The following is a 27815-nucleotide window of genomic DNA, read 5'->3' as shown; positions in this document are numbered from 1 at the left end:
ATAGAACCGTTGTAAAGAACCCTTCAATTATTTTATTTTATTTTTTTAGGAACTGAAAGATGTGGGCCATCGTGATCAGATGGCTGCAGCTAGAGGAATCCTGCAGAAAAATGTTCCAATCCTCTATACTGCATCCCAGGCATGCCTACAACACCCCGATGTTGCTGCCTATAAGGCCAACCGGGACTTGATATACAAGCAGCTACAGCAGGCTGTCACAGGAATTTCTAATGCAGCCCAGGCTACTGCATCAGATGACGCCTCCCAGCACCAGGGTGGCGGCGGCGGAGAGCTGGCATATGCTCTCAACAACTTTGATGTAAGTTATATTTGGGAGGAAAGTTTGGGCTCTCCAACTGCCAAAAGATAACTGGTTCCTGGGGAAATATGATCAAGGCTGGTGATGAAAGCCCATTTTTCAATTAAATTTGTTGTCTAAGTAGAAAGAAATTGCTATGACTTATAAGTTTACTTTATTGTAACTTGGCTTAAAAGCATTTTTTTTTCTCTCCTTGTGTGGTTAAACTTCAGGATTCTTTTATGCAATTTGTGTTTTCTTGCATGGTTCTTTTTCTTTTTAATATGGTTCTTATTGAGACTGAGTCTGGCTCATTCCAACTAGGATTTTTACCATCTGGCAAATGTGAACCTGTGATAGGTACAGAAGCAAAGTGTGTAGGCTTTGTCTCTGGGGAACTCATGGTCTAGTGAGAGATAGAGATAAATCATACTGCTGTCATCCTAATCTTACCTGACTGCAGAGATAGATTTCTCTCTCTCTCTCTCTGTGTGTGTGTGTGTGATTTTCTTTGAGCCATGAACACAGAAGTTTAACCACATTGAAAAAGATTTGAAATTAATTTTTTTATCATAATGCTTTTATATATAGTGCCTAGATCTCTCCCGTGTATATGATATGTATTTATTATCCTTTGTCCCCACATTAATTAATGTGTTGGACTTTGTTTTAAATTTTAATCCAGAGCGAGTTATGGCCTCCAGTAGATGGCAGCAGTTTAAGGTAGTGTTTTTGTTTTTGTGTTTTTTGAAACTGCGTCTGGCTATGTAGCCTAGGCTAGCCTTCAACCCATTTATTTTACCTCAGCCTCCCTATGTGTCATCACGACTTTCTTTGGGTGTGTATGTGTGTGTGGCGGGGAGGGGAGGGTTGATTTTTCTCTGTGTAGCCTTGGCTGGTCTCAAACTCACACAGAGACATGTGCCACCACACCCTGTGATTCTTTGTGTTAATTGTGTTAGAGAAAAATTATAGGTAGATATCATCTTTCATAGTTGAAACGTGAAGTATGACAACAATGTGGTGGAATGTTTTTTGTTTTCTGCAGAGGTTTTTTTTTTTTTTTTTTTTTTTTTTTTTAATGCTTGTATCTTATGTTTGGGTAGTTAGTTCTTGATGATACTCGCTGATTCAGGCCTTTTCATAAAGCATAGGAAGAGAAGGTAGTGCTTTGCTTAAAGACCTTGGTATTGAAATTAAGTGTTTATCCAGGAGTTTTACTTTTTGTATTGCAGAAAATTAAACTCAAGGACTTATCCATGCTAGGCATATCACCTCAGAATTTGGCCTCTAGTTCTTATCCCATAGAATTAACCATAAAACGACCTTTATGGTTGTTAGGATATATCTTGTAACATGTTGGTACCATTGTTTTCTTCTGCATCAAATTTGATAATATTAGGTATTTGTTTTTTCAAGGTAGTAAGGAGCATGTTTGCACTGAATTGAATGGTAGACTAGGGTCACAGTTTTGTTATTTGTAAGATGAGAGGTCTGCACCAACTGATCTCTAATAGTTCTGGGATAGTGGTAAAGTCTGTGACCATTTGTTCTCTTCTGTTGTCCAGAAGGTATTGTTGGAGATTGAATGCAGGGCCTACATATGGTCAGGCCAGTGCTCTACTAATCAGCTGCATCTCCAGCCCTGTATTCAACCTTGATCAGAGAAACCCTTTAATAACCAAATCTAGCAAATCAGCTAAAATGTAGTCTAATAATTAACTGAAGGTGTTACATGATCACTTTCAAAATTAAAGTTTCTTTGGAAAGAAAGAGAGAAATGTTTACTCACTGAAAAATATCAGGCTTTTGGCAGAAAAAAAATTGGCATTTAAGTTGAAATTATTAAGGAAGAAAATTAAAAATTAAAGCCCAAATATTTGCATAGACATTTATTGGTATGAAAGTCAGTTATATTTAATGAGCATATATCTAGTTGATTATAAGTTCATTTTAAATACATTTCTTTAAGAGGAAAAGTTAGTACTTTAGTTGTTTAAATTGTTTATGGTCAAACAGTTCTGTCTTGTAGAAACTATATACTACACATAGAGTTCCTATTTTTCTTGCAATTATCATTTGATAATTTTAATAACCAGTATTCTGCAGGCTAACCTTTAGAGATATAGGAAAAGTAGTGTGAACATAACACTGTTTGTATTTGTGATATCATACTGTTTCAGGCTCTGCTTGGTTAATAATGCCCTCTTTGCAGAGTAATCACTGACCTGGGATGACAGCTTACATGGGATGGCCTTTGCTGTTAGGATTACATCTTGATATTCCTGATCAATACTTTTCTTGCCTTTTGAATAACTGAGTAAACAGAAATGAGTATTAACTTCAGTAACACTTTTTCTGTAGAAACAAATCATTGTGGACCCTTTGAGCTTCAGCGAGGAGCGCTTTAGGCCTTCATTGGAGGAGCGTCTGGAAAGCATTATCAGTGGAGCTGCCCTGATGGCTGACTCATCCTGCACACGCGATGACCGGCGTGAGCGCATCGTGGCAGAGTGTAATGCTGTCCGCCAGGCTCTACAGGACCTGCTATCAGAATACATGGGCAATGTAAGTGTCAGAATTTCTCTTGGAACTATGATTTCTGAGGAATTTTTTTTATGACTGATGGTACCCCCTCATTCATTCATTCATTCATTCATTCATTGTGTGGGTGCTTTATCTGTATGAGGTGCTGGGGAGATGCACCATGCCTGTTGGTTTTTCTCTTTATGTGCCTTGTTCTTCTTCCTTTATGTTCTGTCACTCAATAACTTAGTTCTAGCTTAAGTTTACTGTAATTTAGACTATGTACCCAATATTTTGCTGTTCTAATGAAGGAATAAATAAATAGAAGTATCTTAAAGGAATCTGTTCCTAACTGGGCTGGCTGTCCCATGCTGATATTGCTTTGTGTAAGTAACAGTAGATCTGAATCTTGGCTCTGGTGTGCTGAGCAGGAATGACTTGAGCACTTTATATAGTGAGCACTTTATATAGTGAAGATATTGTTACTCTGTACAATAGAGAACTGTTTCATTAACTATTAATACATTTTACTATTTTTTAAAAATAAAAGTATTTAAAGGGTGAAACAAAACAAATTAGTTTTTTTCTAATGTTTTTTTGTTTACTTTGCTTATTTAATTAATACTTTTTCAAATAAAGATACTGATTTTTTTTTTCCTCATAAGCAAGAACTTTGCTTGTTTTGTTCACTTGCATGTCTTTATAAGTGAAAGGGTAATGGTGAGCCATGGTGGTGTTTCTAGGGTGGAAGATGAATGCCTTATGTTTTTACTTAATTCAACCATATTGTGAAGTTAGGGAAGCATGTTATTTTAAGTCATTGCCATATTTTGATGGTCTACCTAAGAAAAATGAGATTAGAAGTTAAATCACCGTGGAAATACAGGATACATTAAAAATGCTTATCTGTACTTAAACATTAAAAAATATGAAAGTGTATAGGTTGAGGAGTATTTGATAATTTGATATTTGATTACTAAATCATGTACCAAGTGTATAATAGAGCATCTGCTGTTGTGTGTAGCGCTGAAAGTCATGTAGAAGTATGTAGTGTGGTTGTCAGGAGAAAGCCACTTTGAATATATTCCAGTACAATGATGACAATCATAGAGCTTTCTAAACAGTCTTCTATAAATAGCTCTCAAATTATGAGATTGCTCAGCTCTCCACCTAGTCCCTTAGTCATGAGTAATCTTATTTCTTCCTTGGTTGACATGTAAGTAGTATTACTTTCTCTTCACGTTATGAATATAGGAAAATGTATGAACACTTACACTGGAAACATATTAAGTCTATAATGTAGTATCTACTCTTGCGGATAATACTTGATGTTTAGGCCTATATTAAGTATTGTAGTAGGGGTCATGAAAGTTTTTTTTTTTTTTGAGATTCAGATTGGGAAATGATCCTTGGGTATGTTTCTTTTGAAGATAAAACTTTTTATGTATTTCTTTTCATCAATTCACATAACAAGAAAAGAATCAATTTTGTCCAGAATTAATAGAAATCCAGGAGTGATGGTCCACACTTTCTACAGGTAGTTAAATCTCCGTAAGTTCCACACTAGCCAGGGATACATAGTGAGACCCTGTCTCAAAATTAATGGAATTAAGAGTTGAAGAGAAAGTCCAATGTTTAAGAGTGTTTTCTACTCTTCCAGAAGTCCCAGGTTCAGTTTCTAATACCTATGTTGGGTAGTTCACAACCACATGTAACTCCAATCTGATGCCCTCTTCTTGCCTTTGAGGGCATTGCACAAACCCATGTGCAGATATTCATTCTTCTCTCTCTCTCTCTCTCTCTCTCTCTCTCTCTCTCTCTCTCTCTCTCTCTCTCAAAATAAATGGTGGAGATGAGGAGGTGGCATATGCCTTTAATTCTGGCACTTGGGAGGAGGAGACAAGTGGATCTCTCATGTAGCCCAGGAGAGCCAGGGCTACATAGTGAGACCTTCAGACAAACAAACAAACAAACAAAAAAGTAAAATCTTTAAAAATCAGGAATTAATGTAGTCAAGCTAAAAGGGAAGGCAGTGGAACACATTGAAAGAATGGGGAAAAAAAGTTCAAAAAATCATAAGTGACCAGACAAAGGCTTTTGCTTATGAAATGTCTAGAAACATTTTAAACCCACAATAATAATCAATTTAACTGGCCAGATTGGTGTTAACATATGTCACGTGCAAAGCAATGTCTTGAGCATCATGTAAAAGGAGGTATAAGGCTCTCATTGTTTCTTTTTGGAACAGAAAGGTTCTCTACAAGGAGTTGATGTGAGTATCATTAGAGGTACATTAAAAATTTTGTAGAAATTGGGATCTGGAGAAATGACTCATTGGTTAAAATGGCATGGGCTGCTCTTGCTGAGGACCCAGATTTGATTCCCAGCACACACATAGTAGCTAATAACCATCTATAACTCCAGTTCCAGAAGATCTGACACCTTCTTCTGGCCTCTGAAGTCACCTGGCATACATGGTGCACAGACAAATGTGCAGGAAGATTTCATACACATACATGCACACACATACACATAAAATAGTAAAAGAATGAATTAACCTCAACACTCTCATAAGAAAACTTTCTAGGGATTGCATGAGGTTGAAAGTTGTGTCACTCAAGCATTGTACAGTTCAGGGCACTTTCTGCTCTTGCAGAGAACACAGGAGTTGTCCACCACTCCCCCCATTTCTTTACTAATTTTAAGCTTGCTTGATTTTTCTCCATTTCTTTCTTTAACTTGTTAGGTCAGACTAAGCCAAGCCTGTGTTTTTAGTAGTACATCGCTCATTTTGTTACTGAAGTTTCCAGCTTTCCCTGTACCTCTTGCTGAAGGCCATTTAAAGTTGTACCATCAGTTATTATCTCCTCAGTGCTTGCAGTTTTGCACCTAATTGTATACTTCCTTGAATTGTTATTTATGTCTCTTTTATTCGTGTGGAGACTAGCCCAGTCTGGAGGCTCATGCCTTTATCCCAGCACTCGGCAGGCAGAGGCAGGCAGAGGCAGGTGGATCTCTGAGACCAGCTTGGTCTACAAAGCTAATTCCAGGACAGCGAGAGCTGTTACACAGAGATCCTGTCTCAAAACACTAAAACTGAAATAAAACCAAACCAACCAACCAAACAGTAAAAAGATTTTTTAGAAGACTAAACTATTAAAAAAAAAAAACTTTTATGATCTGTATAATGCTAGAAGTACTCAGTAAAAGAACGCTTAATGATTTCATGATGACTTGGGAGAATGATTAAAATGAACAATTTTTGGATATTCACAGTACTAAGAATAGGTATGTAAGGAGGAAAAAAACCCTTCAATCTCTCTCTTACAGATCTTACAGTGTGTGTGTGTGTACTTCATGAATGCCAGTATTCTGAAGTAGATAATTAGTAAAAGTGTAATTACTTAAGTAAAAACCAAATTTCCTAATTAAAGGCTCTAAGGGCAAGGAGGCCGCAGCCTTAATGCTCCTGTTTACGTCATGGTTTGAAGGAATGGAAAGTTAGGTAGTCTTGTTTTTTTATTTCACTCACTCTACAGGCTATAAATGATATTGATGTAAAAGTAATACAGCTGCCTCCACCTAACATGAAAATGTCACAGATGCATGGCAGGAGAAGGGTCTAGAATGTATCCTGTGGCTTTACAAGTGTCTGCTCAGTTACACTGAAGTACAATCTGGTGACTGTGGTTCAGTTTATTTTGCTTCTCGTCTATCAGTCTAAAGTGGCACTGGGTATAGAGGTTCTAGAGAAGGGAAAACAGATTTGGATGAGTGTCATAATCTTTGAGGGTTTCAAAGTAAGTGGATTGAAAGTAATGAAGCCTGGTATAGCTGTGTGCATGCTTGTAATCAATCTTAGCACTCAGGAGGCTGATAGGAGGACTGAGTTTGAGACCCATCTGGGCTGTATTGTAAAACCCTGTCTAATAAGAACAAGAAATTTTCTTATACCTTAATTCTTGGTTCTGTATATAAGCACAAAATACTTGTTTAAGTAGGATTTACAGTTTGTTGTTGCTTAATACAGTGAATGTTTGGGACATAAAGAACACTCAGGTTTTGAAATGTCATCCATTTGGTTTTGTCTTGAGCAATCTTATGGTCATATGACTGGATGAGGGCTTGTATGCTGTCGGCTTACAAAGCTCTGGGTTTGTGGTTTTTCTTCTGTTAGCCATTCATCATATAGCCATAGAGTACTTGAAATCTGACAGGTGATATTTAGGTACCTGTAATGTATTTATAAACAATGCTGGATTTCAAATAGATTTGCAAAAAAGAATGTAAAGTAGTTACTTGATACGCATTAAAATAAATAAAATCTCTTAAGTTTTATTTTTATAAAATTGCAGGTGAGATGTAATGTGTGAGAAAAGAATAAAAACAAGTTTTAATTTTACTTGTTCTTTATTGAACTTGAGAGATAGAAAATTTAAGTCTATGCATAGTATATGTTTCTGACTTGCATATTATTTCTGTTATATAATTCTAATTGAATAACCAACCAGCTAAGGTGGGTGAATGTCCAGAATGATATAGTAATCATACATATTAGCCATTGTACCTTGTATTTATTTCCTTATACTTAGAACTGAAGTTATAGGTTACAGGCCTGTGTTAGGCTAAGAGATAGTAAGGGCATGATTATTTGTATCTGTGTTTGCCTGTCTACCTGTCTTTCTTCTTCCTTCTCCTTTGTTTTTAGTTAGTTTCACCATATGTTGCCCATGCTGGCCTCCAACCTAGGCCATCTTCCTACCTCAGCCTCTGGGAGCAGTATTGGAATTAAAGATATGAGCTACCACTGTGCCCAGTTAAGATGTTTTTTAAGGATATGTGTGAGTGTGTGTGTGTGTGTGTGTGTGTGTGTGTGTGTGTGTGTATTACAAATGTTTCTTTTTCATGTATGTCTGTATCATGTATGTTCTTTGTACCATCTGATTAGATGAGGGCTCAAGGCCCCCTTGAACTAGAGTTAAGGGTAGTTGTGAGCCATCATGTGGGTGCTGGGATTAAACCTCTGTAAGAACAAGTGCTCTTGGTTCTGACCCATCTTTCTAGCTCCCATAGGTATAAAATATGAATATATATTTTCTTATTTTATATGTGTGAGTGTTGTGCCTGCGTGTATTTCTTTGTACTCCCCGTGTCCCTTGTACCTGTGGAAGTCAGCAAGAGGGCATCAGAACTTGTGGAACTGGAGTTATAAGCCACAATGTGAGTGATGAGAATTAATTCCAAATCCTCTGCAAGAGAAACAAGTGTTTTAAACTGGTGAGCTCCAAACTCTCTAGTCCTTATTATTATTATTTTTTTGTTCTAAAACATTGAACATGGTTATTTGTAAGATCTCAAAAGAAAAACACAGTAACTGGCCATGTTTTTTAATTGAACTATACATATATGAGGTGCCTTTATTATGCTAATATAGCAGGCATAACATTATTCAATTTGTTGCTAGTTTGGTGTGGAATGCATGAATATAATGCAGTTAATATTTACTTTGTACTGTAGTAAGGAGAAGCACTCAGTTTGTGTATTAATCCCTTCTCAGTTTTGCAAAGCTTTTCCTGGAATCACTTTAACTTTCTCCCTTTCATGTGTGTGTGTGCGTTCAGGATTGACCATTTGGTATAACCACCTGGTGTACTCTCTCCTAGGTAAGGTCTCCCCCAGCTCTTAGAGTTACCTGTAATTCTTTGTGTAGGTTGAAGTCTTATGTGCTTTACCCTATTTGGTTTAACATGTCTATTGTAATTGTTTTTGTTCAGCTCATGTTAAGGAGTCATGTTGGTGATACTTTATGGATGTCGCTTCTGACATTCCTAGGAGACACAAACTCACAGCAAACTCCCTATTTCTCTGACTCTTACAGTCTTTCTGACCCCTGTTCTGCAGTGATCCTTAGGTGTTGGAGTTGTATTATAGATGTATCCTTTGTGTCTGGGCTCATGTTCTTTCTCCTTTTTGCTTCAAGGTAGCTTTAACCTTTGGCTAAAGCTGTTATATATTGCTAATGATTTATTTAAAATAATATGATTGTTTTGAATATCACAAATTTGTGGTTTTGGGAGGCGACCTATTTATTTTATCCATAATACCCATATATGACATATCTAAAACTGAAACCTTGATGCTTATTGTGTTTCACACTTGGTATCCCAACACCTTAGAGATGGAGACAGACAGGTCACAAATTTGAGACCCATTTGGACAACCTAGTAAGTTCTAGGCCAGTCTGAGTACATAATGAGTCCCAATCACAACATACAAATATGCTATCCATATATATATATATATATATATATATATATATATATATATATATGTAAATATGTAAAACTATACTGGTATTATAGTATATTATAACTATATAACTAATATAGTTAACTACATTAGTTTAACTCTACTAATTTTTTTGTTTATTCATCCAAAATTTTGTTTTGAGTAGTGAAGTATTGTAGAGGCTTAAGGGGCTTAAGGTAGTAAATATGCATTAAGATTATGGTTTTCTTTTCTTAAATAGAGTTTGATGTAGGAAAAAATGACCTTGAACCTTGAACTTCTTATCCTCCTGCCTCTACTTTAAAAGTAGTCTTATAGGACGATGGGGCTGGGATGGATTTTTTTTTTTTTTGCCTGGGTTCAAGCTAGGAGTGGTGTGTATTTGTTCTTTTTGCTTTAGGGTGGCATGTCCCTCTCCCTGTTCCTAAAATACATTTATGTAGAGATTCTTGTTTAGACGCTTTATGACAGGCAGTGCCAGTTCTCCTATGACTATTGTTTGAAAATTCTTCCCCAGGACTGACATAGATTCTTGTCTGTCAGGATGTTTCCACCTCTGACTTCTGGCTTATTCTCTTGAAAATGGACTCAGTTGACACATTTTATCATGATGCAAAATTAGAAAAAGTTTGCAGAGTACAATATTTTTTCTTTCTGACTATACATCCTCATTTTTTGTTGGTTTTGGGATATCTGTGGTCACCTCTGATGATTGCTAATGAGTACTGCATGCCAATCACTAGATAGCTTTTTTCTTTAAAGTGGAACATTTGCTATATTGACCCAATGAATGATTATTTTTCTTTGGTCATTCTCAAAAACATGGATATAAGGCCTTTTTATAATGGGGTGACTAGGATATATTTGGGAAGAGTTAAGAAAAGGTATCACTTACCCTCATTGTGGCTGAGTGTCACTGTAGTAGATGTTAAGGATGCAGTCCTTACTATCATTTTCTTCCTGTAACCACCAGCAGTTTTTATTTTATCCCACTTAGCACCCTATTCCTCACTTGGACTTCCTAGTACCTGAGATGTTTCAAGTAACTCTCCTAGGATTTGTATGTAAATAATAGAATGGTATTCAGTTGACGCTGGGAAGGAAAGGAGGAGATCACACAGCACTGTCAGGCCGGAGAGGTATTGGTGAGCAGCAGCATGAATGAGAGGATACCAAGTCTTCCCAGTCCTTCCTTTCCCTCCTCTGTTTAAGGCTAACCGTGAACTCCTGATCTTCTGTTTCCACCTCCCAGGTGTTGAGATCACCGGGCATATGCTACCATGTTCTCACTGCCACATCTAGCCTTAGTCATATTTTAAAGATCTAGCATGGTAGCAAAAGACTGTGTTTATTTGCCTATAATAATTCGATGGTTATTGTCTTCATTATGGTTTAGATTTTGAATGAAATTTAGTAAATAATAGTGATGAGGTATTTTTGTTGTTGTTTGGGTTAGCTTGTTTTATAAATTTTTTATTAAGAAGTTCTTATAGTTTTAGATGCTTTAAGCATTTTGTGTTTATGGTATTGGGATTGAACCAAAAATCTCCACTTATGTTAGACCAGCACATCGCCGCTGAACTTCCAGAACCATTTTTTTTCCAACATGATTTCAGAGTTTTTGCTTTGGGGATTGGTCATTAAAAGGTAACATCCAAAGTTAAAAGAAGCCTTATTTGATAGTTATATATCCAGTCTACAATTACACTTACATCTTATCTAATTTTTGCTTTTTGGTGCTCATTTGGGGGGGTGGTATAGAAGTAAGAATGAAGAACTCTAACTTTAAGCAGATAATTAGTATAACAGGCTGTAAAGCACATTGCCATTCTAAAATGCACTGGAGCAAGTATGGAACTGTTTATACTAAGATCTATATAGAAAAAAAGGGTGGCTATTGGGAAGAGAGTGATAATAATAGACTCAGGAATAATTAGGGTGATTAGTTAGCAAGTAACAGCAGCTATGTGGATTAGTAGGAATTAAGACTATTTTACAAGCAACTGGCTAATACTCTTTTTTTCTCATGCTACTAAGTAAGCTCACCAACAAACATCAAGATCAAGAGACTTTAGTAAGTCTCTGAGGGGTTGTTTTTTTCTCTTTTTAATTTGCCTCTCTGTAGAAGGTGCTTTGTAAGAAGCTAGGACTGACTCAGACTCTAGTGAAAAGAGGGTCATAGAGAGGTATTTTGATCATCATTGTTATTATATTATGTCCGCTTTCTTCTAGGGTAGATTTGGTCTTTAATACATTTTCTGATGTCTAAGAAAATGAGCTGCAGAAGTAGAAATGAAGGAAACAATTTCATTTATCCTCTAGACAGTGACACATTAAGCACTAATGACTGCCAAAAGGAAATGTCAAAACTAAACTAGTCTACTTTTTTTTTGGCAGCCAAGAATCCGGTGAATCAACAGTTTTAGGGTGTGTGTATTTTATGTGGGCGAAGGAAGAGAATGTCTAACATTGCTTAAGGCCCTGTTAAGATCACTACAGTTGGACTTGGAACTTGTGTGAGAGATGGCTCTCTGGATAAGAGCACTTGGCTATGCAAGCAGGAGGACCTGATTCTAGGTCTCTGGCATCACTGTGAAAGTTAAGCATAACCGTGCTTTGCCTGTAGTCCCAGCATTGGGATGTGAGACAAGTGGATCCTGAAAACTTAGTGACTAGCTAATTTAGCTGAAATGGTGAACTTTAGATTCAGTGAAAGAACCTGTCTCAAAAAATAAGGTGGAAAGCGATGGAGGAAGACACCCGGCATCCTTCTCTTGCTTCCATGTGCACACACAAAGGCATGCGTACATGCACACACACACAAAAATAAAAATAAGTAGATATTTGGATGAGGTATGGTGGCACGTGCCTTTAATCCAATCACTTGTGAGACAGAGGCAGGCAGATCTCTGTGAGTTCAATACTAGCCTGGTTACACATTGAGTTTCAGGCCAGGTAAAGCTATGTGATGAGACAACAAAATAAACAAACAAACACAAAAAAGGGTGAATATTTGTTGTTATGTAGATCTTTTTGGGTAGGAGACATTTCAAACTTATTTATGGACTTTAATGTGTTTTTATTTAGCTGTTGGTAGACCTGAAGAAATGAATTGTTTATTTCAATATCATATGAAAAAATATATCAAAGCTTGAAGTACTTGGGAGGCAGAGGCAGGCAGAGCTCAATGGGTTCAATTGAATCCTGTCTTGTGTGATGTTTAAGAGCACTTTCTACAGGAATTCAGGCAATTTGTCTATCTTGTATGAAATAGAGAATTTTTTGTTCATTTTGAACATTATCCATGCTGTTATTATAGACAGAATTACATGAGTAGTTTTAAAAGCCTATATTGTGTGCAAAGTTGGTTTAACTTTGAGTACAATAATAGCTTATAGATTTTGGTAGTTATTTTACTTAAATTATACAAATGCTGGGTTAGAAGTTCCTGAATCAAAAAACTGTTCATATCAGAGCAAAAATAGTTGAAGATGGCTCAGAAGGTAAAGGTGCCCGCTGACAAGTCTGAAGACCTGATTTTGGTCTCCAGAACTTGTGGTGGGTTGGCCTGATGTTGCTTGTATTCTAATACTAATATTGGGCCCCCAAGACTTGGACTCTGCACGTGGACTCACGTGACCCTACCCTCAAATTATTTCTGATTAGTAAATAAAGATGCCAACAGTCAGTAGCTGTGCAAAAGAGACAGGTGGGGTTTAGTTTTTGGGGAGCTGTGGGGGGGGGGACCATGAGAAGAAGGTGCAGGAGGCCAAAGAAGAAGCCATTATGGGTTAGGTGAGCTATATAAACCTGGCTCTAAAGGGCTGGGCCATTGGAGTTAAGAGCAGCCTAGATGAAATGTAGTAATAACTCAGGCTATCAATAGGAAAGTAGACTCTAATAGTATAGAAAGTAGATACCTGTTCAGTTCTTACGCTGTTTAAGGCTCATTGTAAATTTAAAGGTTGTATGTTTCTTCTCTCCGGAAACGAAATGGTCATGGCAGGGTAGAAATCCTGGGTCAGGATTAAAAATTCCTACAAGAACCCATATAGTGAAAGAAGAGAACAGACTACTCCCATAGGCTATTCTCTGACCTCCACACTGCACTGTGGCATGAGCATGCCCTACATGGATACACACACTAATATATAAATAAATTAAATAGTTCATGAATTGAGAAATAGAAGTCAGGCTGACTGATTTTCATTTATACATTGTCTCCTTTGTGAAACAGGTGTATTTTTAAAATGCAAATTGTTTGCCTTTAGAATATTTTATTAAAAATTAGGACTTTGTATATAGGTGTATATATGTGCACGCACATGTGCATATGTGTATGTCTTTATGCATATAGAGGTTAGAGGTCAACTTTGTAGCTTTGATTCTCTTTTTGTAGGTTCTAGGGATTGAATTCAAGTTTCTAGGCTTGTATACCACCTGCTTTTACCTATTGAGCCAACTGCCATATTTTAAAATGTTCTTAATAGAAAATTGTATATATAATTCACTTAGAGGTTGAGTATAAGAGTCTGAGAGCTGTGAAAAGGACTTACTTAACTTTGTTATGTTAGCTTCATATCTGGATTTGAGAGGGTGCAAAGAGAGTGAGTCTTGAGATTTGGATTGAAATATCGGTGCTTACTGGAACCTGAAGGACTTGTAAACAGTGTGTAGTGAACCAGCTGTGGTGCCACACACATTTAATTCCAGCACTTGGTAGGCAGAAAGCCTGATCTTTGAGATCGAGATCAGCCTAGACTTCCAAAGAAAGTTTCACAACAGCCAGGGTTAGACAGAGAAACCCTGTCTCAAAACAATAAAACTAAAAGTGTATAGCAGAGGTGGTGGGTTTACTCTCTTTTGTCCCATTGCTAGTACTTTGGTACTTTGTCCACCAACAGCCTATATTTTCAGCAAGTTCTACGGGCCCTGTCTGGTCTTTGTGATATACCTATGGGACTTCCTAGGCTAGTACTGTTTAGTAAAGTTTGGTGCTGTTCAGCACACCTAAGCTGCCATCCTATCAACTTTGCTAAACCTAAAGAGAGCACTTCTTTGGTGGAAGTATTGGTTAGGATTGGAAGCTTCTTTTGCAACATTTAGCAATTCTAAAACTTTGTTATATGAGTTTGTTCGTTTCTACTGTAGAAGACTACAAGAATTTTATAAGTAGAAACAAATCTTAAAATATTTCGTAAGAATAGCTGCTAGCAGCAGGTCATTTTAACCATAACTACATATTGGTAGGATTTCCCCATCAATATTAACCTGCTTCATGCTTTGATTCATTGATTCATGAAAGTTTGCAACCAGATCAAAATTTAACAGGCTCCTAACACAAATTCATGTGAAAGGATTTGTTTGTTTTATTTGTTTGCTTTTGTTTTTCAAGATAGTGTGTGTGTGTGTGTGTGTGTGTGTGTGTGTGTGTGTGTGTGTGTGTAGCCTTGCCCATCCTGGAACTCATTCTGTAGACCAGACTGGCCTCAAACTCTCAGAGATCTCCTGCCTCTGCCTCCCGGGTGCTGGGATTAAAGGCATGTGCCATCACCCCCTAGCATGCAATGATATTTTAAAAATTATTCCAGAGTCTTTTCTGCAATGAAGAGAAACTGACATTTCCTTAGTATGTCATAATTTTTTAAGATTATTTTTTACTTAATATATTTACTCAGTATACAAAATGCTGGGTCTTATGTCATTTTCACTTATATTGTGCTGCCATAATTTGTTAGTTAAGGTATTGATTGATAAAAGTTAAGTGTAATGCCTCTTTACTGATGCTGTATTGGAGTTCTTCCTTTCTTTGAAAGAAACTTGATGGTATTTCTACTGCTATGGTGGAAAGTAAGATGAGTTTTGGTAGAGATTTGTGAAAGGCATCTCAATTGACCCCCCGGTGAGAAATAGTATGTATCATTGCTGCCCCCTGAGTAAGTCCCAGTGAGTTATAGATAGAGCTCAGGTGGCTTCAGTGCTTCATTGTTGCACGACACTGGTGTTTGCTCATGTAGGATCAAGGAGCCAAGGGTAAAACGCAAAGATGGCAAAGCCTGTGCAGGCTAGGACGTGTGTCTCTAGTTGGTCCTTAAGCTGTCAAGAAAGCTTACTGTTACCAGTGCTTCTTTAGATCAGTCTGGTGGGCCTGAAGATGGCTCAGCCAGGAAAAGGTTTTGGCACCAAACTGATGATCTGAGTTAGGTCCCTGGAACCCACAGAGTACAAGGATGAAACCAACTCTTGACATCTGCAAGCCACACCATGGCATGCACTAAACAAATACAAGCACAGAGAATTCTAAGAAATTATATATGAAAAAATTGTACTTTGCCTTGGTGAGATTGGTTGGTTTTGTTGTGGGATAAACATGCTCTTATTTTGAAGCTTTATTTTCAGTAATGTTTGGATGACTTGCTTACTATACATGTAGACTATATTACTGTAGGAATTGCCTGTGGAGAGACTTTGTTCTGATATTGCATTGAGTTTGAAAAGTTACCTAAACTTGCCCCACTGCCTTGCTGCCTCTGGGCACAGGGCATGATGATGGTGCCTGTGCAGATAGCGTGGGTGGTTGTGAGGCTAGAGAGCTGCATCAACGGCATGCCACTCCTTTATAGTATCGCTGAAATTACTGAAACTGATACTTGCTTTATAACCAATAGATCAAACATCAAACCTTCCTTTGTTTTTAAACTTAGGTTTCCAGGGGTTTTGTTAGGTAATTGCATTTAACATGTTGATAAAAGAGTTTATTCTTATGATCCACTTCCTTCTCTCTGCTTTCAGCTATGGTCATTATGTGGACCCTGGTAATAATGGCCAAAGACTATATTAATTTTCAGCAAGTATGTCCCCACTGACTGTTGCAGAGCTTATTTTATTGTGCCCTGTTATCTTGAGTGAAGCTGGTGGCCTCGTTCCCAGATTCATATTATGTTCTCCTTACTATTAAAATGTACATTTTGCTGGAGTCTGGCATACTCCATACTTAATTCTGAGTTATTTGGCATAGGAAAGCGAGAGTGATCATCAATGTTCATTCTCTGAATTGAGTTTTGAATAGGCTTCTCTGTATAAAAATTTCTTCATTATTCATTCCTACTTTTTTTCAATTTTTTTCGATGATTGAATTTGAAATACACTTGCTATTTCAATATTATATATGTTTCTCTTCTTACTCATTTTATAGGTTGTATTTGTTCTCTAGTTTATTTAAGAAAAATCTAATGCTAGTGGGAAAGCTATTATGAACAAGTTCCCCCCTCCCCGCCCTCCATTAAAAAAGCCCTTTAGTCTAGCTCATTGTTTCAGGGACTCAATAGCTGGTTGGGTACTTAGCCTCACGTGAGTTTAAATGTTGTCTCTATGTTACTGTGGGACAGGTAGTGTGAAGTCTAGAAGGTCTTTTTCCCTTTCATGTTATAATGGGTCTTTCTGTTGAAGGGCTTTCAAAAGACTGAGAGGAAGATTCTTATTAAGTCTTTATAGTTAAGGTGGACTGACTTTGAAGTGAGGCTCATAGGATGTCTGGTATCATCACTCTGCTTTTGAAATATGAACAGTTGCCATCAGATGTTATCTGTGAAACTATTCATCGGTTACTTGCTTTGGTAATAATATACAAAACTAAGAATAGTGGAGTAAATTTCATATTTTGACAAAGATCTTGGTGTTTAACTGAGATTTTTATTATTTTATCTTCTAGCTCCTTCCTCCATTTCTCTCTGAGACAAGAACTCTCTCTATAGCCCTGGCTGGCCTGCAACTCACAGAGATATGCCTGCCTTTGCTTCCAGAACTAAAGAAATACACATACCCTATGTCATTTTTTTTTTTTTTAATATTTGGTAAAAGCATTTTTAAAAAAAAAAAAGCCCTGAAAATTGGTATTGTATTTATATGTTCCAAATGTAAAGAATTCCAAGTGTAAAATAAAAGACTATGTAAAAAGACATCCGTTCATATCCCTCTTATAACCATATGTAGGTTTTCTATTTAATTTCTTGTATCTTTCGAAATTATTTTATGTAGGTATAGTAAACCATGTGCACATGCACACGCACATACACACGCATTAATCTAAAGATATTTTTAAGAGGAAAGCATTATTTTTTTGAGCTGTTATAAGGTTTTTCTGTTAATGTATTTTTGAGACATGATTCACTATGTGGTCAAGCTTGCCTTGAGCTTGTAGTTGTCCTTCGTGTTTTCTGGAGGGCAGGAATTGCATGCACGTAGGAATTGCATGCAGGAATTGTATTCATGCAGCCCACACCCAGTTCCTAAAGAGCCTTTTAAAAAAATACATCTTCTTGCCTTATAATGAGTCACTGATTGTGAAACGGGTGCTATTATAATTTGAAGCAATGTTTTACGGTTCACTTTGTTTTTAGGCCACTAAATTTTACTCTACATACCTCTTCTTGTCTTTCCTTTTCTGTTTCTCCCAAGGAAGCTAATTCCCATCTCTGCTCCTGTATGAGGTGTTTAGCGCCCATGCTTCTCTTCTTTTCTCTGTCTGTTGTGGCATTAGTTTATAGTGCCTTAACACAGTGAGCTGTGGAGGTCCTGTGTGTGACATCACCATTTTGTCTTGTTTCTCATGTCATATTGAGTGGCCTTAGCTAGGTGATATTTATAGATTGTTTCATATAGTATTGGTATTTCTTTTTAACCAGTAATTAATAATAAGCCATCTCAATGTTATCTTTATTGCTGTTAGGCATTCAGTATATTCTTTCAGATGCTTTTCTTGAGGTGTCAGGTCTTTTTTACACTTTATTAACTTATTATCCTTTTGTAATCATAGGTTGTTGAAAAGTCTTTAGCAACTGTAAAACTTTTATCTTTTTCCTGTTTGTTTATTTTTTCAGTTTACTTGCTCATCTGCTATAGTCTTCAACTCCTAACCCCGTTTCTTGTACAGAAATGCATAAATTTACTTTATTAAGTTTTAGTTACTATTATTACATCATCATTATAACTCAAACAAGACCCCATTCCTGTCCAATAAGTTCTGCTTTGTGAGTGGTGGCAGTGTCTGCATTTCAATATTGGAACTGCCCCTCGAACCATGCAAAAGAGTTTTTACATTTGGTTTAAGGGATACTGAAAAAGTCACAATAGAAATTGGGTGCTGTGCTCTAAGGAGAAAGAAGTCTATATCAACAGAAGGTACTTTCTGCCACATGCCAGCTGATATCAGTGTAAAAACATGCAGTATAAAATTTCACCAGTGATATCTAGGGAGTCAAGATTTAGGAGAATTTCACAAAATGTGTTTTGTTGTGAACATGGCATAGGTAAGTAACTAGGAGAAAGGAGAGACTAAGTTAACTCTTCTCTCTCTCTCTCTCTCTCTCTCTCTCTCTCTCTCTCTCTCTCTCTCTCTCTCTCTCTTTCTCTTTCTTTTTCTTTTTGTGTTGCTAGATAACAAACCTAGGGCTTTATGCATGTTAGCCAGAACTTTAGTTCATCTTCAGTCTTTATTTGGGGATCTTGTTCTTCTTTCCTGCTGGATACAACTACCATGTCTGGTTTCCTACCATAAGTCTTCTAGAATCCTTCCATTGTCTTCCCGTCACCTACATCTTTCCTACATTCTTTCCCTTCCCACACACTGTTGTTAGCAATCTGGTATGAGTACTTTCCATACTTTTCTCCATTTTTAAGTTCTTAGTTCCCCCAAATTACCAAACTCTAATCATTTCCCCCTTTTGACATAAATGTTCTCTTAATTAAAATGAATGATATCATTGCTTACAATCTTGCATGTTATTATTTAAAATCACTTAGAAAAGGTGGATTTTGTTTGTTTTCAAGATTTGCCTATTTTACCTTAATGTGTATGAGTGTTTTCCCTGTATTTTGTATCTGCATCATGTGTGCACCTGGTGCCCATGGAGGTTAGAAGAGGCAGTCAGATCCCTGATTGCTATCAGTTACAAATGGTGGTGAACCACCATGTGGGTGCTGGGAACCAAATTTGGGTCCTCAGCAAGAATGACAAGTGCCTTTAACCTCTAAGCCAGCTCTCCAGCCACCTTGAGAGACTATAAAGTCTTATTCTTATTGCTAAGTTTGGGATTACTTTTAATTTATTAAAAGTGTATTATTTTAATCTGGAGTGTAGTTTTACCATACATTATTTAACCATTATTTTTTTAAAATAAACATTTATTTGCTTTTTAAATTGTTTTAAAACATTGTATATGGTATAGCAGTGGTTAATCTTGAGATATATTATTGTATTTTGTTCCTTTATTTTTACATGAAAAATTCTCAGTTTTATTTTTATGGAGATATTTGAGTTGGGGAAGGAGGAGAAGAAAGAATATTTTCCACAAAGGGCTAATCTTAGTGGCGATTATACCACCGGTATTAAGAAAATAACCTTCCTTTTCTCCCTAGTAGGAGGTGTTTGAATTTTGTTTGTGTGCCATGTGGTCTTTCTGTCCTGTCAAGTGTTTTTTTGTTTTTGTTTTCATGCATTTTTGTATGCGTTTTGTTTTATGAATAATGGAGTTTCTGCTTGGGATGAAAGCATCTTTCTCATCTTAGATTACTTGTAGGTACACATTGGAGTCTGTCCTAATTAAATTACAAGAAGCAGAACTACTTGGATGGACGGATGGACAGACAGATGAACGGATGAACAGACAGACAGATGGATCATAGAGATTTAACATTATATAATCATGGAAGTAGATTACAGGGAAGTAGTTAAATTCTGAAGTAGATTAAAAGTGTATGTGAGGCAGTTGCTTTCATATATCTTTTATAAAAGAAAAAGGACTTTTAAGCTTGGTGTTTCTAGGAAAGGATTGTCACATTTAAATGAGTTTCATATAAATTGACATATTCCAAATATAGATTCTTTTGAAAAATGTCATGGTTGAATACAAGGTAGTAATTAATTGCCTCACTTTGAGTACTTAGATTTTTTTTATGTTTTTAATTTCTTTTCACATAGACCATTTTAATTGTTTGGATCAAAAGTCTTTGACCTGGATGGCTGGAAGAAGCAGCCCAGTAATAGCTGTTTTAATGATGCTTTTAGACTTTCTTTCTATGTGATAAATCTTCCTTTCATAATTCTGATTGGTACCACATTTGCAGGATTTTGTATATGTAAATAGTGTTCTTGGTGTGTTGTGTGTTTGTCTCTCTGTGTGTGTGTGTGTGTGTGTGTGTGTGTGTCTGTGTGTGTCTGTGTGTGTGTCTGTGTGCAAGGACCCTGAGACATTTTATTGTCTTGGCCTATAAATAGTTTTACTATTTAATTTTTTCCTGTTTGTATTGGCTGAATTTGTCTGGTCGTTATTTATGGTTATACAAGTACTAGTTGGAAATATTGAGTGTGACTACACACATACATGTTATGTGTATATTCAAGTGAGTGGTTTTCTGTCTCGTCAAATGTAAGCAGCCAGTATTAGAATAAAATGGAGATAATGAAGGGGGTTAAAAAAAAAAAAACTAACTGGAAGCGAGCTATGTAGTGGCTTTCTCTTTGACATGAACTGGGTTTTGGTCTTGATCATTTTGTACCCCTACTCTCTGCCACCTTAGGGTATATGTACTTGTTCACTCCCCTTTCCCCAAGTTTTAGTGGAAAGTGTACATTCTTGCATTTTCAAGAAAAGACAGAATGAAATACTGAATGAGTAGGCTGCCAGGCATCACCAAAGAAAAACTGTTGTAGGGGAAGAAGAGGAAAGAACAGTTTGGTAACTTCTCAGACTGCAGTTAGCTGAAACAAAGACCTTATGTGGGCATCTGAAAGTAGGATAGAGAGGGTGGATAGAGCACAATTGATTTGGCCCATTAGGTAGGGGTTTCTAATAGAAAAAAAAAATGCCACTAAATCTCCATCATTTTTCAGTTCCCTTCTCTTTAGCTAGGTGTGTGTGTGTGTTATGTGGTTTTCCTTATTCTCTGTAAGTACTGTTCAGTAAAAAGGGTAGTAAATAAGGGCTTAAGACATACTCTTATGAGGCATATTCTTTTCAATGACTTTCCCTCAGTATTGCTAATGTATATTGATCTCCTTACAGTTTTCAGAATCAATTATGATCATTTACAAGTATTGATCATTTCAGAGAAAAAAGCGAAGCAGACAAATGCAAAAGAAATATTGGTGTTTAGAATATGAAGAGCAAGACTGGTACACACAAAGACCAATCTCCGGACTTGCCTTTTAACCTAGATGTATGAACTTGACAGGGCAGGGATCCAGCTCCTTTGTTTCTTAAATACAGGTACCTCTGTGGCTGTAGAGAACTGTAATTAACCATTAAATCCCCTGAATAGTAAATGAAAGAAAATCCAGTTCATACTGGACTAAACTAAGAGGATCCCCCTTCCTCCTAAAACTTGTTCCTTGGTGAGTCATCTACCTGAGGGGACGAGGGTTTGGCTAGACCTTAGAGCAATGGTTCTCAACCTGTGAGTTGTGACCTCTTAGGTCAAATGACCATTTTATAGGGGTTGCCTAAGATTATCAGGGGAAAAAACCCCACATATTTACATTATGATTCATAACAGTAAGAAAATTACAATTAAGAAGTAGCAATGAAAATAATTTTATGGCTGTGAGTCACCACAATATGAGGCACTGAATTAAAGGGTAACAGCATTAGGAAGGTTGAGGACCACTGCCTTAGAATGTCATTTTATTGGGACCTTATGTCCTTCAGTGTTTGCAGGTGAGGCAAGTCCTCAACAATCTGTTACTTCCTGGCAGAGCACAAAGCATCTTTTACCTAGTTCTGGAAGGGGAGAAAAGCAGTAAGAATTGGTTTCTATATCAACTTTTTTTGTAAAGGTTTATTTATTTATTTAATGTATATGAGTACACTGTAGCTGTCATCAGACACACCAGAAGAGGGCATCGGATCCCATTACAGATGGTTGTGAGCCACCATGTGGTTGCTGGGAATTGAACTCAGGACCTCTAGAAGAGCAGCTGGTGCTCCTAACCACTGATCCTCTCTCCAGCCCAATATCAACTTTTTTTTTAAAGGTTTATTTATTTATTTATATGAGAAGAATTGGTTTCTGTTATGTGGTCCTCCTTTGCATTTATTAAATTTAAATTTAGAATAGATTTTTACTGTCTACCATCTAACAATTTTTACTTTGCCTAAATAGAGACATTAGAGTTGTGAGCTAGTACCTATTTTTAATAAAAATGTGGAAAGAAACTATTCTTTGAGTTGTTAAAGAGACACTACAATGACAATGACTTCTAAATAGATACTTTGTAAAGAAAAAGAAGGCATTTGATAACGAAGGTAACTAGACCACCAGAGTTAAATTTCAGTAAAGAATAAAGTGGTTTTAAATTCTGAAACTTGTGGCTATTATGAAGTGTAGCTTGTAAGATGCAATTGTTCAGTCCCAATTTTTTTTAAGTTGGGAGGTAGATAAAATCATGAGGCTTTCATTAAAATTTATACCGACAGCCGCACACATAATTATATTTTATATTTATGAGAGTTTTGCCTGAATGTATGTGTCCACCACATGGATACAGTAGTCATAAAAGCCAGAAGAGACCGTTGGATTCTCCTGGAACTGGAGTTACAGATGATTGTGAGCTGTTATGTAGGTGCTACAAATTGTACTCCAGTCCTTTGGAAGAGCAACCAGTGTTTTAACCACTGAGCCATCTTTCCAGCCCCCATAATTTTTAATAAAACTGTAGTTTCACTAAATTTTATAACTATGACGCCATTAATGTCTCTTAGATGTTAGAATAATGCCTTAAGCCTTACTTACAGCAAAATTCTTTAGGAGGAGGTGGAGGAGGAGGAGCAAAATTAGTAGGTTGTCTTTACTCTGTAGTGTTGTGTTCATCCTGAATATTTAAATCATACTGGGGAGCCAGAAGCTATTGTTCTAGGAATTTGAAACTTTATTTTGGAAATAGTATAAAAACACATGGTTAAGAAATGGAAATCAATAGATTTTACAAAGAGAAAAGAATAGAAGGTAGAGCTTTTCCTTTGTCCAGTGCAGCATGGTTTGAAGTCCTTTAAACCACTAGGCAAAATAAATGGTTTCCCCTCTTAAGTTGTTTTCTCCAGTATTTTAAAGTAGGTATGTAGCTCTGTGTTAATGCTTGCCTAGCATGCTTGAGGCCTTAAAGTTTGAAGTTAAAATTTCTGGCTGGTCAACTGGTAGTTGCTGTTTTGTTTTGGTTTTTTGATTGATTGCCCTGAGATAAAATCTTGTTATGCTGCCCAGACTGGCCTCTACCTTGTATTCAAACTGCTGGTTTTACCCTTCACCTTGCTGAAGCCTATCTCTTTACCAGACGAAAACTTGGGGTTTGATTGTTTTGTTGGGTTTTTTTGTTTGTTTGTTTTTGTTGTGGTTGCCTTAGTCACTGGGAAGATGAAGGCCAAGTACATTGTTTCATTGTTCTGACAGGGCTGCCTAATCCTTAATTATGGTTTATTAAAAGCACTCTAGGACTTGGTTTAATCTTTGTAACCATGTGCATATTACTGTATTAATTTCTAAAGCTTCTTGAAAACTATAAAACATATTCTGGTTCTTTGCAATTAAGAATCGTTGCTTTTTAATCATTGTACATCTAATTTAGCTATTCTGCGCCTAAAATTTATTATTCTAACTTTTTGGCTCTATAGAATTAGGCTCTCTGTAAATTATGCCCCCCCCCCCTTTTTTTTTTTTAAAAGTACTGGGTACCAACCCATTGGTCTTCATTTATTTGACTGCTAAGACTTTAGGGGAGGGAGAGGCAGCCCTCACACATTTGAGGCAAGTGCTGTATCACTTAGCTGTATCCTGATGGGATGTCTGTCTGTCTGTCTGTCTGTCTGTCTGTCTGTGGTTTGTTTTTCTGAGACAGTTTTTATGTGTAGCAGCCCCTATTGTCCTGGAACTCATTGTATAGACCAGCATACTCTCAAACTTGCAGAGATCCACCTACCCTTGCTTCCTGAGTACTGAGATTAAAGGCGTATGCCACCACCACCTGGCAGTGTTTCCCCTGCCTCTCCCCCCACAAGAATGTTTTGGCCCTCAAAATAATAAAACAGATTAGTTAATATATTGTTGCTATTGATTCTTATATGATCATTTTTAGAAAAGCAGTTGGAGCTTTGGTAACCTTGCTTTAACTATAAATACCATAGTCAAAGAGTGGGGTTATGCTCCAAGCACAATTGTGAATGACTGTGCAGTGTAGTTTACCCTCAACTATGACTCTTTTTATACATTCTCTCTGTTCTTCTAGGTAAAGCCTCTTGAAATTTGTAAAAAGGCATTGAGAATTGTTTCTGCAGTTTTAAAATATGGTTCCTATGAAAAAGATGAGTCACTAGGCTTTCCCAGTTAGAGTTGTTCACAGGTGCTCCTAAATGCTGATTTTTGCAGATTCCTTTGAGGCCTTAGGCTTTGTGGGCAGACTAGCTTGGGGGCATAGAGGGCATAATTCATGGGCTTCCCAGGTTAAGCTTCTTTATTATACTTGCCTTGGAGATATCTTGCTGTCCTTTTTAGATAGTGAAGGGAGGATAAAGATTTGCTTACAAGTTTTTCTAAAACAGCCGGGGAAGAGGATGGTCAAGCATGAATGGGGGAAAGCTGTTTAGAATAGTTACACTTTGCCTCCTTTTCTTTCTCTGTAAAGATAATTTGTAGTACATTTTGTCCAAGGGGAGACTTCCATCTGGTTGGTCAGACACATTTTTATAAAAGGAGAGTGGGAACCACTTTAAATAACCTTGATAGAAATACCTTCTTTGTATTTCAATGGGAACTTGAAAATTCTGTAGTTATCCAGGCAGTCTTAGAGCAACTGATAGAGAAGTCAGGTGTAACTACATGGGGATTTTATGATTAAAATATAAGAGAATTGTATTAATAAGCTGTATTTTTAGCTCCATAAAGTATGGAGATTTGCTCCTTTTGTAAAATGTCAAATCACCATTACTGATGGTAGCTAGTGTCAACGCAATTATTCTTGACATAAAAGTATATGCTGTGTTTCCTTCCTTTCCCCTCAGTAGTTACTGGGTTTCTGCCATGAGAACTCTCATAATCTCTGATGGGGAAGACTCACTGGGTATTGGAAAGGAGAGGTGTGTACATGTATGTAGAAGGGTATATACTTCAGTAGTGGGTATACAAGGTGATACTCAGACAGACAGACACACACACACAGAAAGGAGAGGCAGTGGGTTGTCCTTTTCTGTCACACTGCCTTTGACTTCTTTGAGGGAGGGTTTATTCTTGAACCTATAGCTGATGGTTTGTGGCTAAGCTAATAGCCAGCAAGCTCAGTGATCCTCTCTCTTCCCACTTTTAGGTTGGGGTTACAGGTGTTTAAGATACTTACAGCATGCATGTAACATGCTTGGCTTGTTTCATGAATGCTGGGATCCAAACTCAAGTCCTTGTGGATGCACTGTAAATGCCATCTCTGTCAGCCTTGGGACTGGATAAGCAGGAGGTTCACACAAAAACTGTGAATCATTCATGGCAGTTGGTACCTAGAAGGCAAGGTTGTTTCTGCCCTAACAGTGCCTAGGCATAGCATTCTATCTGAGTAGGTATGCAAGCCAAACAAAATACACCAGTAAAACAATCTTTCCTTTTCTCATTCATACCTACTGAGATCTGGGGTGGAGTGCGTCTTACAGTCCTAACATGGTTAGCACCTGCAGACTTCAGGAGTGACAATGCAAGATGATCCTGGCATTTATCCACTGAAGTAGAGGCCAAGTTTCAGTTAATGAAGTCCAGGTATCAGCATGGCTTTTTCATCTGTTTCAGGTTGGGATAATGTACTGTACCTGAAGAATTGAGAGGCGCAACCAATCCCAGGGCATGTGAGCCCTACTTTCCACCCAGTTGTTAAGGCTGTTGGCTTTTTAGTGTGGTTTGTTATGTGTGTTGTGCATGCCCCCTTCCCCTTCATAGCCATATTTTGCCTTTGTGAATAAAGACAGGAATGATTAGCTGCTCTTTTTTCAGCAAACACATTTGACACTAAAAAGCAGCATGGTCAGAACAGCTGTTCATTAACTTCTGTCACAAATGCCTATTCAGGTTTCTCCTGTTAGCACTTGCAGGTTTCAGGAGAAAATTATAAACAAAGGAGACATTTGTTTTTTACAGTATACACAATTTTAATAACAAAACTTTTCTGTACACTGTATTATAGTCCCACCAACCCAGTTCCTTGTATAATAGTATTTTCTTCCTATCCCCCAACAACCCTCCCCCCATGGCTCTTAAAGGTAATTGAACCAATGTGTTTGGACTGTACTTTGAGTTTGCAGTCTCAGTGCTCACAGGTTCACCAAACATTCCATGTATCATACTGATTTTAAAACTCAAGGAAGAAAAGATTAGTTGAAGGAGTTGAAGATGTTTCCAAATGTCTGTAATAGTAGAATGAAAGCACAAATGGAATGGTCATTTTCTGGTTTTGGCCTTATTTGGGTGCTATGAATTTGCCCCAGGTTAGCTAAATAAATGCTTATTATCTATAGATGGCCCATGTTATCTTTTTAAAAACATCTTTTTTGATTCAAGCATTTTAACTGAGAATATATGAAAATTATGTCCCAAACAGACTTGAGATAGTGCTGTCACTGGATTTTGCTGTATTATGAAAATTATCATGTAATTTTACCTGTTAAAATATTCCTAAAAATTATCTATCTATCTATATATATATGAGAGAGAGAGGAAATTTTTAGCTCCACCCCTTACATAGCTATGTGTAGGAAATATGACTTAAGAAAATAATAAGACTTTCATATTTCAGAATTCAGACTAATGCTACATAGAGCTTGCTTTTACTGGAAAGATGGAGTTTAGCTTTTGGTGACTAGCATTATAATAAGCAGATGGGTTTTAGTAATTAGTGTGGAATTAGGAAGTTTAGTCAATTCCATTCATTGAATTAGTACAGAAATTAACTTAGACTCATTAAGAAATTACATGTGGTAATACAGGTTTTTTTGGCTTAAAAAATAGTGTCTGTTTTTTGATGACAGTAATATGAGGTTTGTGTGAATTTTTAGATTTACTAACCCACTCTCTTTTTAGAAAGGTAAGCTTAAATTCCCTGTAGGCTACAAAAATAAGTAACAGTAGTTACAAACTAAGTTTTAATTCCTAGCTACATTTCATTTTTCTGAGAAATTATTTTCTGACTTCTGATGATCATTTTTCACTAACCTTTAAAATAGGGGAGAGGGAAAGTCGGTTGGTAATGCCTAAGAGATAAACCCCACCTGAAAGCCCTCGCTTTTATGACTAGGAACTACATACGGTTCTGCTACTCTGGCCAGTTGGTAGCACAGATACTGCAGTACAAATACATATCAACTAAATGGAACCTTGTTTTCTGTAGGCAATTAGAAATGGCAATTTGTGCTTTAAGTGAGAAAGGAAAATGCCAGGTTGACATTATCATTACCAAAAATGTGGAAGGAAAAAAATATATGCCCCGCCCCCACCCCCAATAGTTTGCCTTTGTGGCTTTTGGCACTGTTTTTCCTCGGATGCTAAGTGGCTTGCTCTGCCACATACAGTCCACTTTACTAAATGCATTCTTTAGGATTAATTGGAGTTCTTGGTTAATATTTCTTACTTTTTAATTCACAGTTTGAATTAATGTTGCTTGTGATTTGAAATAATGAAAACCACT

At 36.9% G+C, this 27815-nt stretch overlaps 1 protein-coding gene across 2 annotated transcripts in view; it reads left to right on the top strand.

Annotated features, from left to right (window-relative positions):
• Positions 1 to 27815, top strand: part of Ctnna1 (catenin alpha 1) — a 126705-nt gene that overhangs the window by 54926 nt on the left and 43964 nt on the right. For both annotated transcript variants that reach the window (XM_076912828.1, XM_034517663.2), the window contains exons 6-7: positions 50 to 319; positions 2663 to 2866. In XM_076912828.1, coding sequence (XP_076768943.1) covers positions 50 to 319; positions 2663 to 2866 — 474 coding nt within the window. The remainder of the gene's footprint in view (positions 1 to 49; positions 320 to 2662; positions 2867 to 27815) is intronic.

The sequence above is a fragment of the Arvicanthis niloticus genome, chromosome 14 (assembly GCF_011762505.2).
Source record: "Arvicanthis niloticus isolate mArvNil1 chromosome 14, mArvNil1.pat.X, whole genome shotgun sequence".
Taxonomy (NCBI): domain Eukaryota; kingdom Metazoa; phylum Chordata; class Mammalia; order Rodentia; family Muridae; genus Arvicanthis; species Arvicanthis niloticus.
The sequence above is the reverse complement of the archived record's forward strand: the minus strand, read 5'-3'. Positions and strand labels throughout refer to the sequence as shown.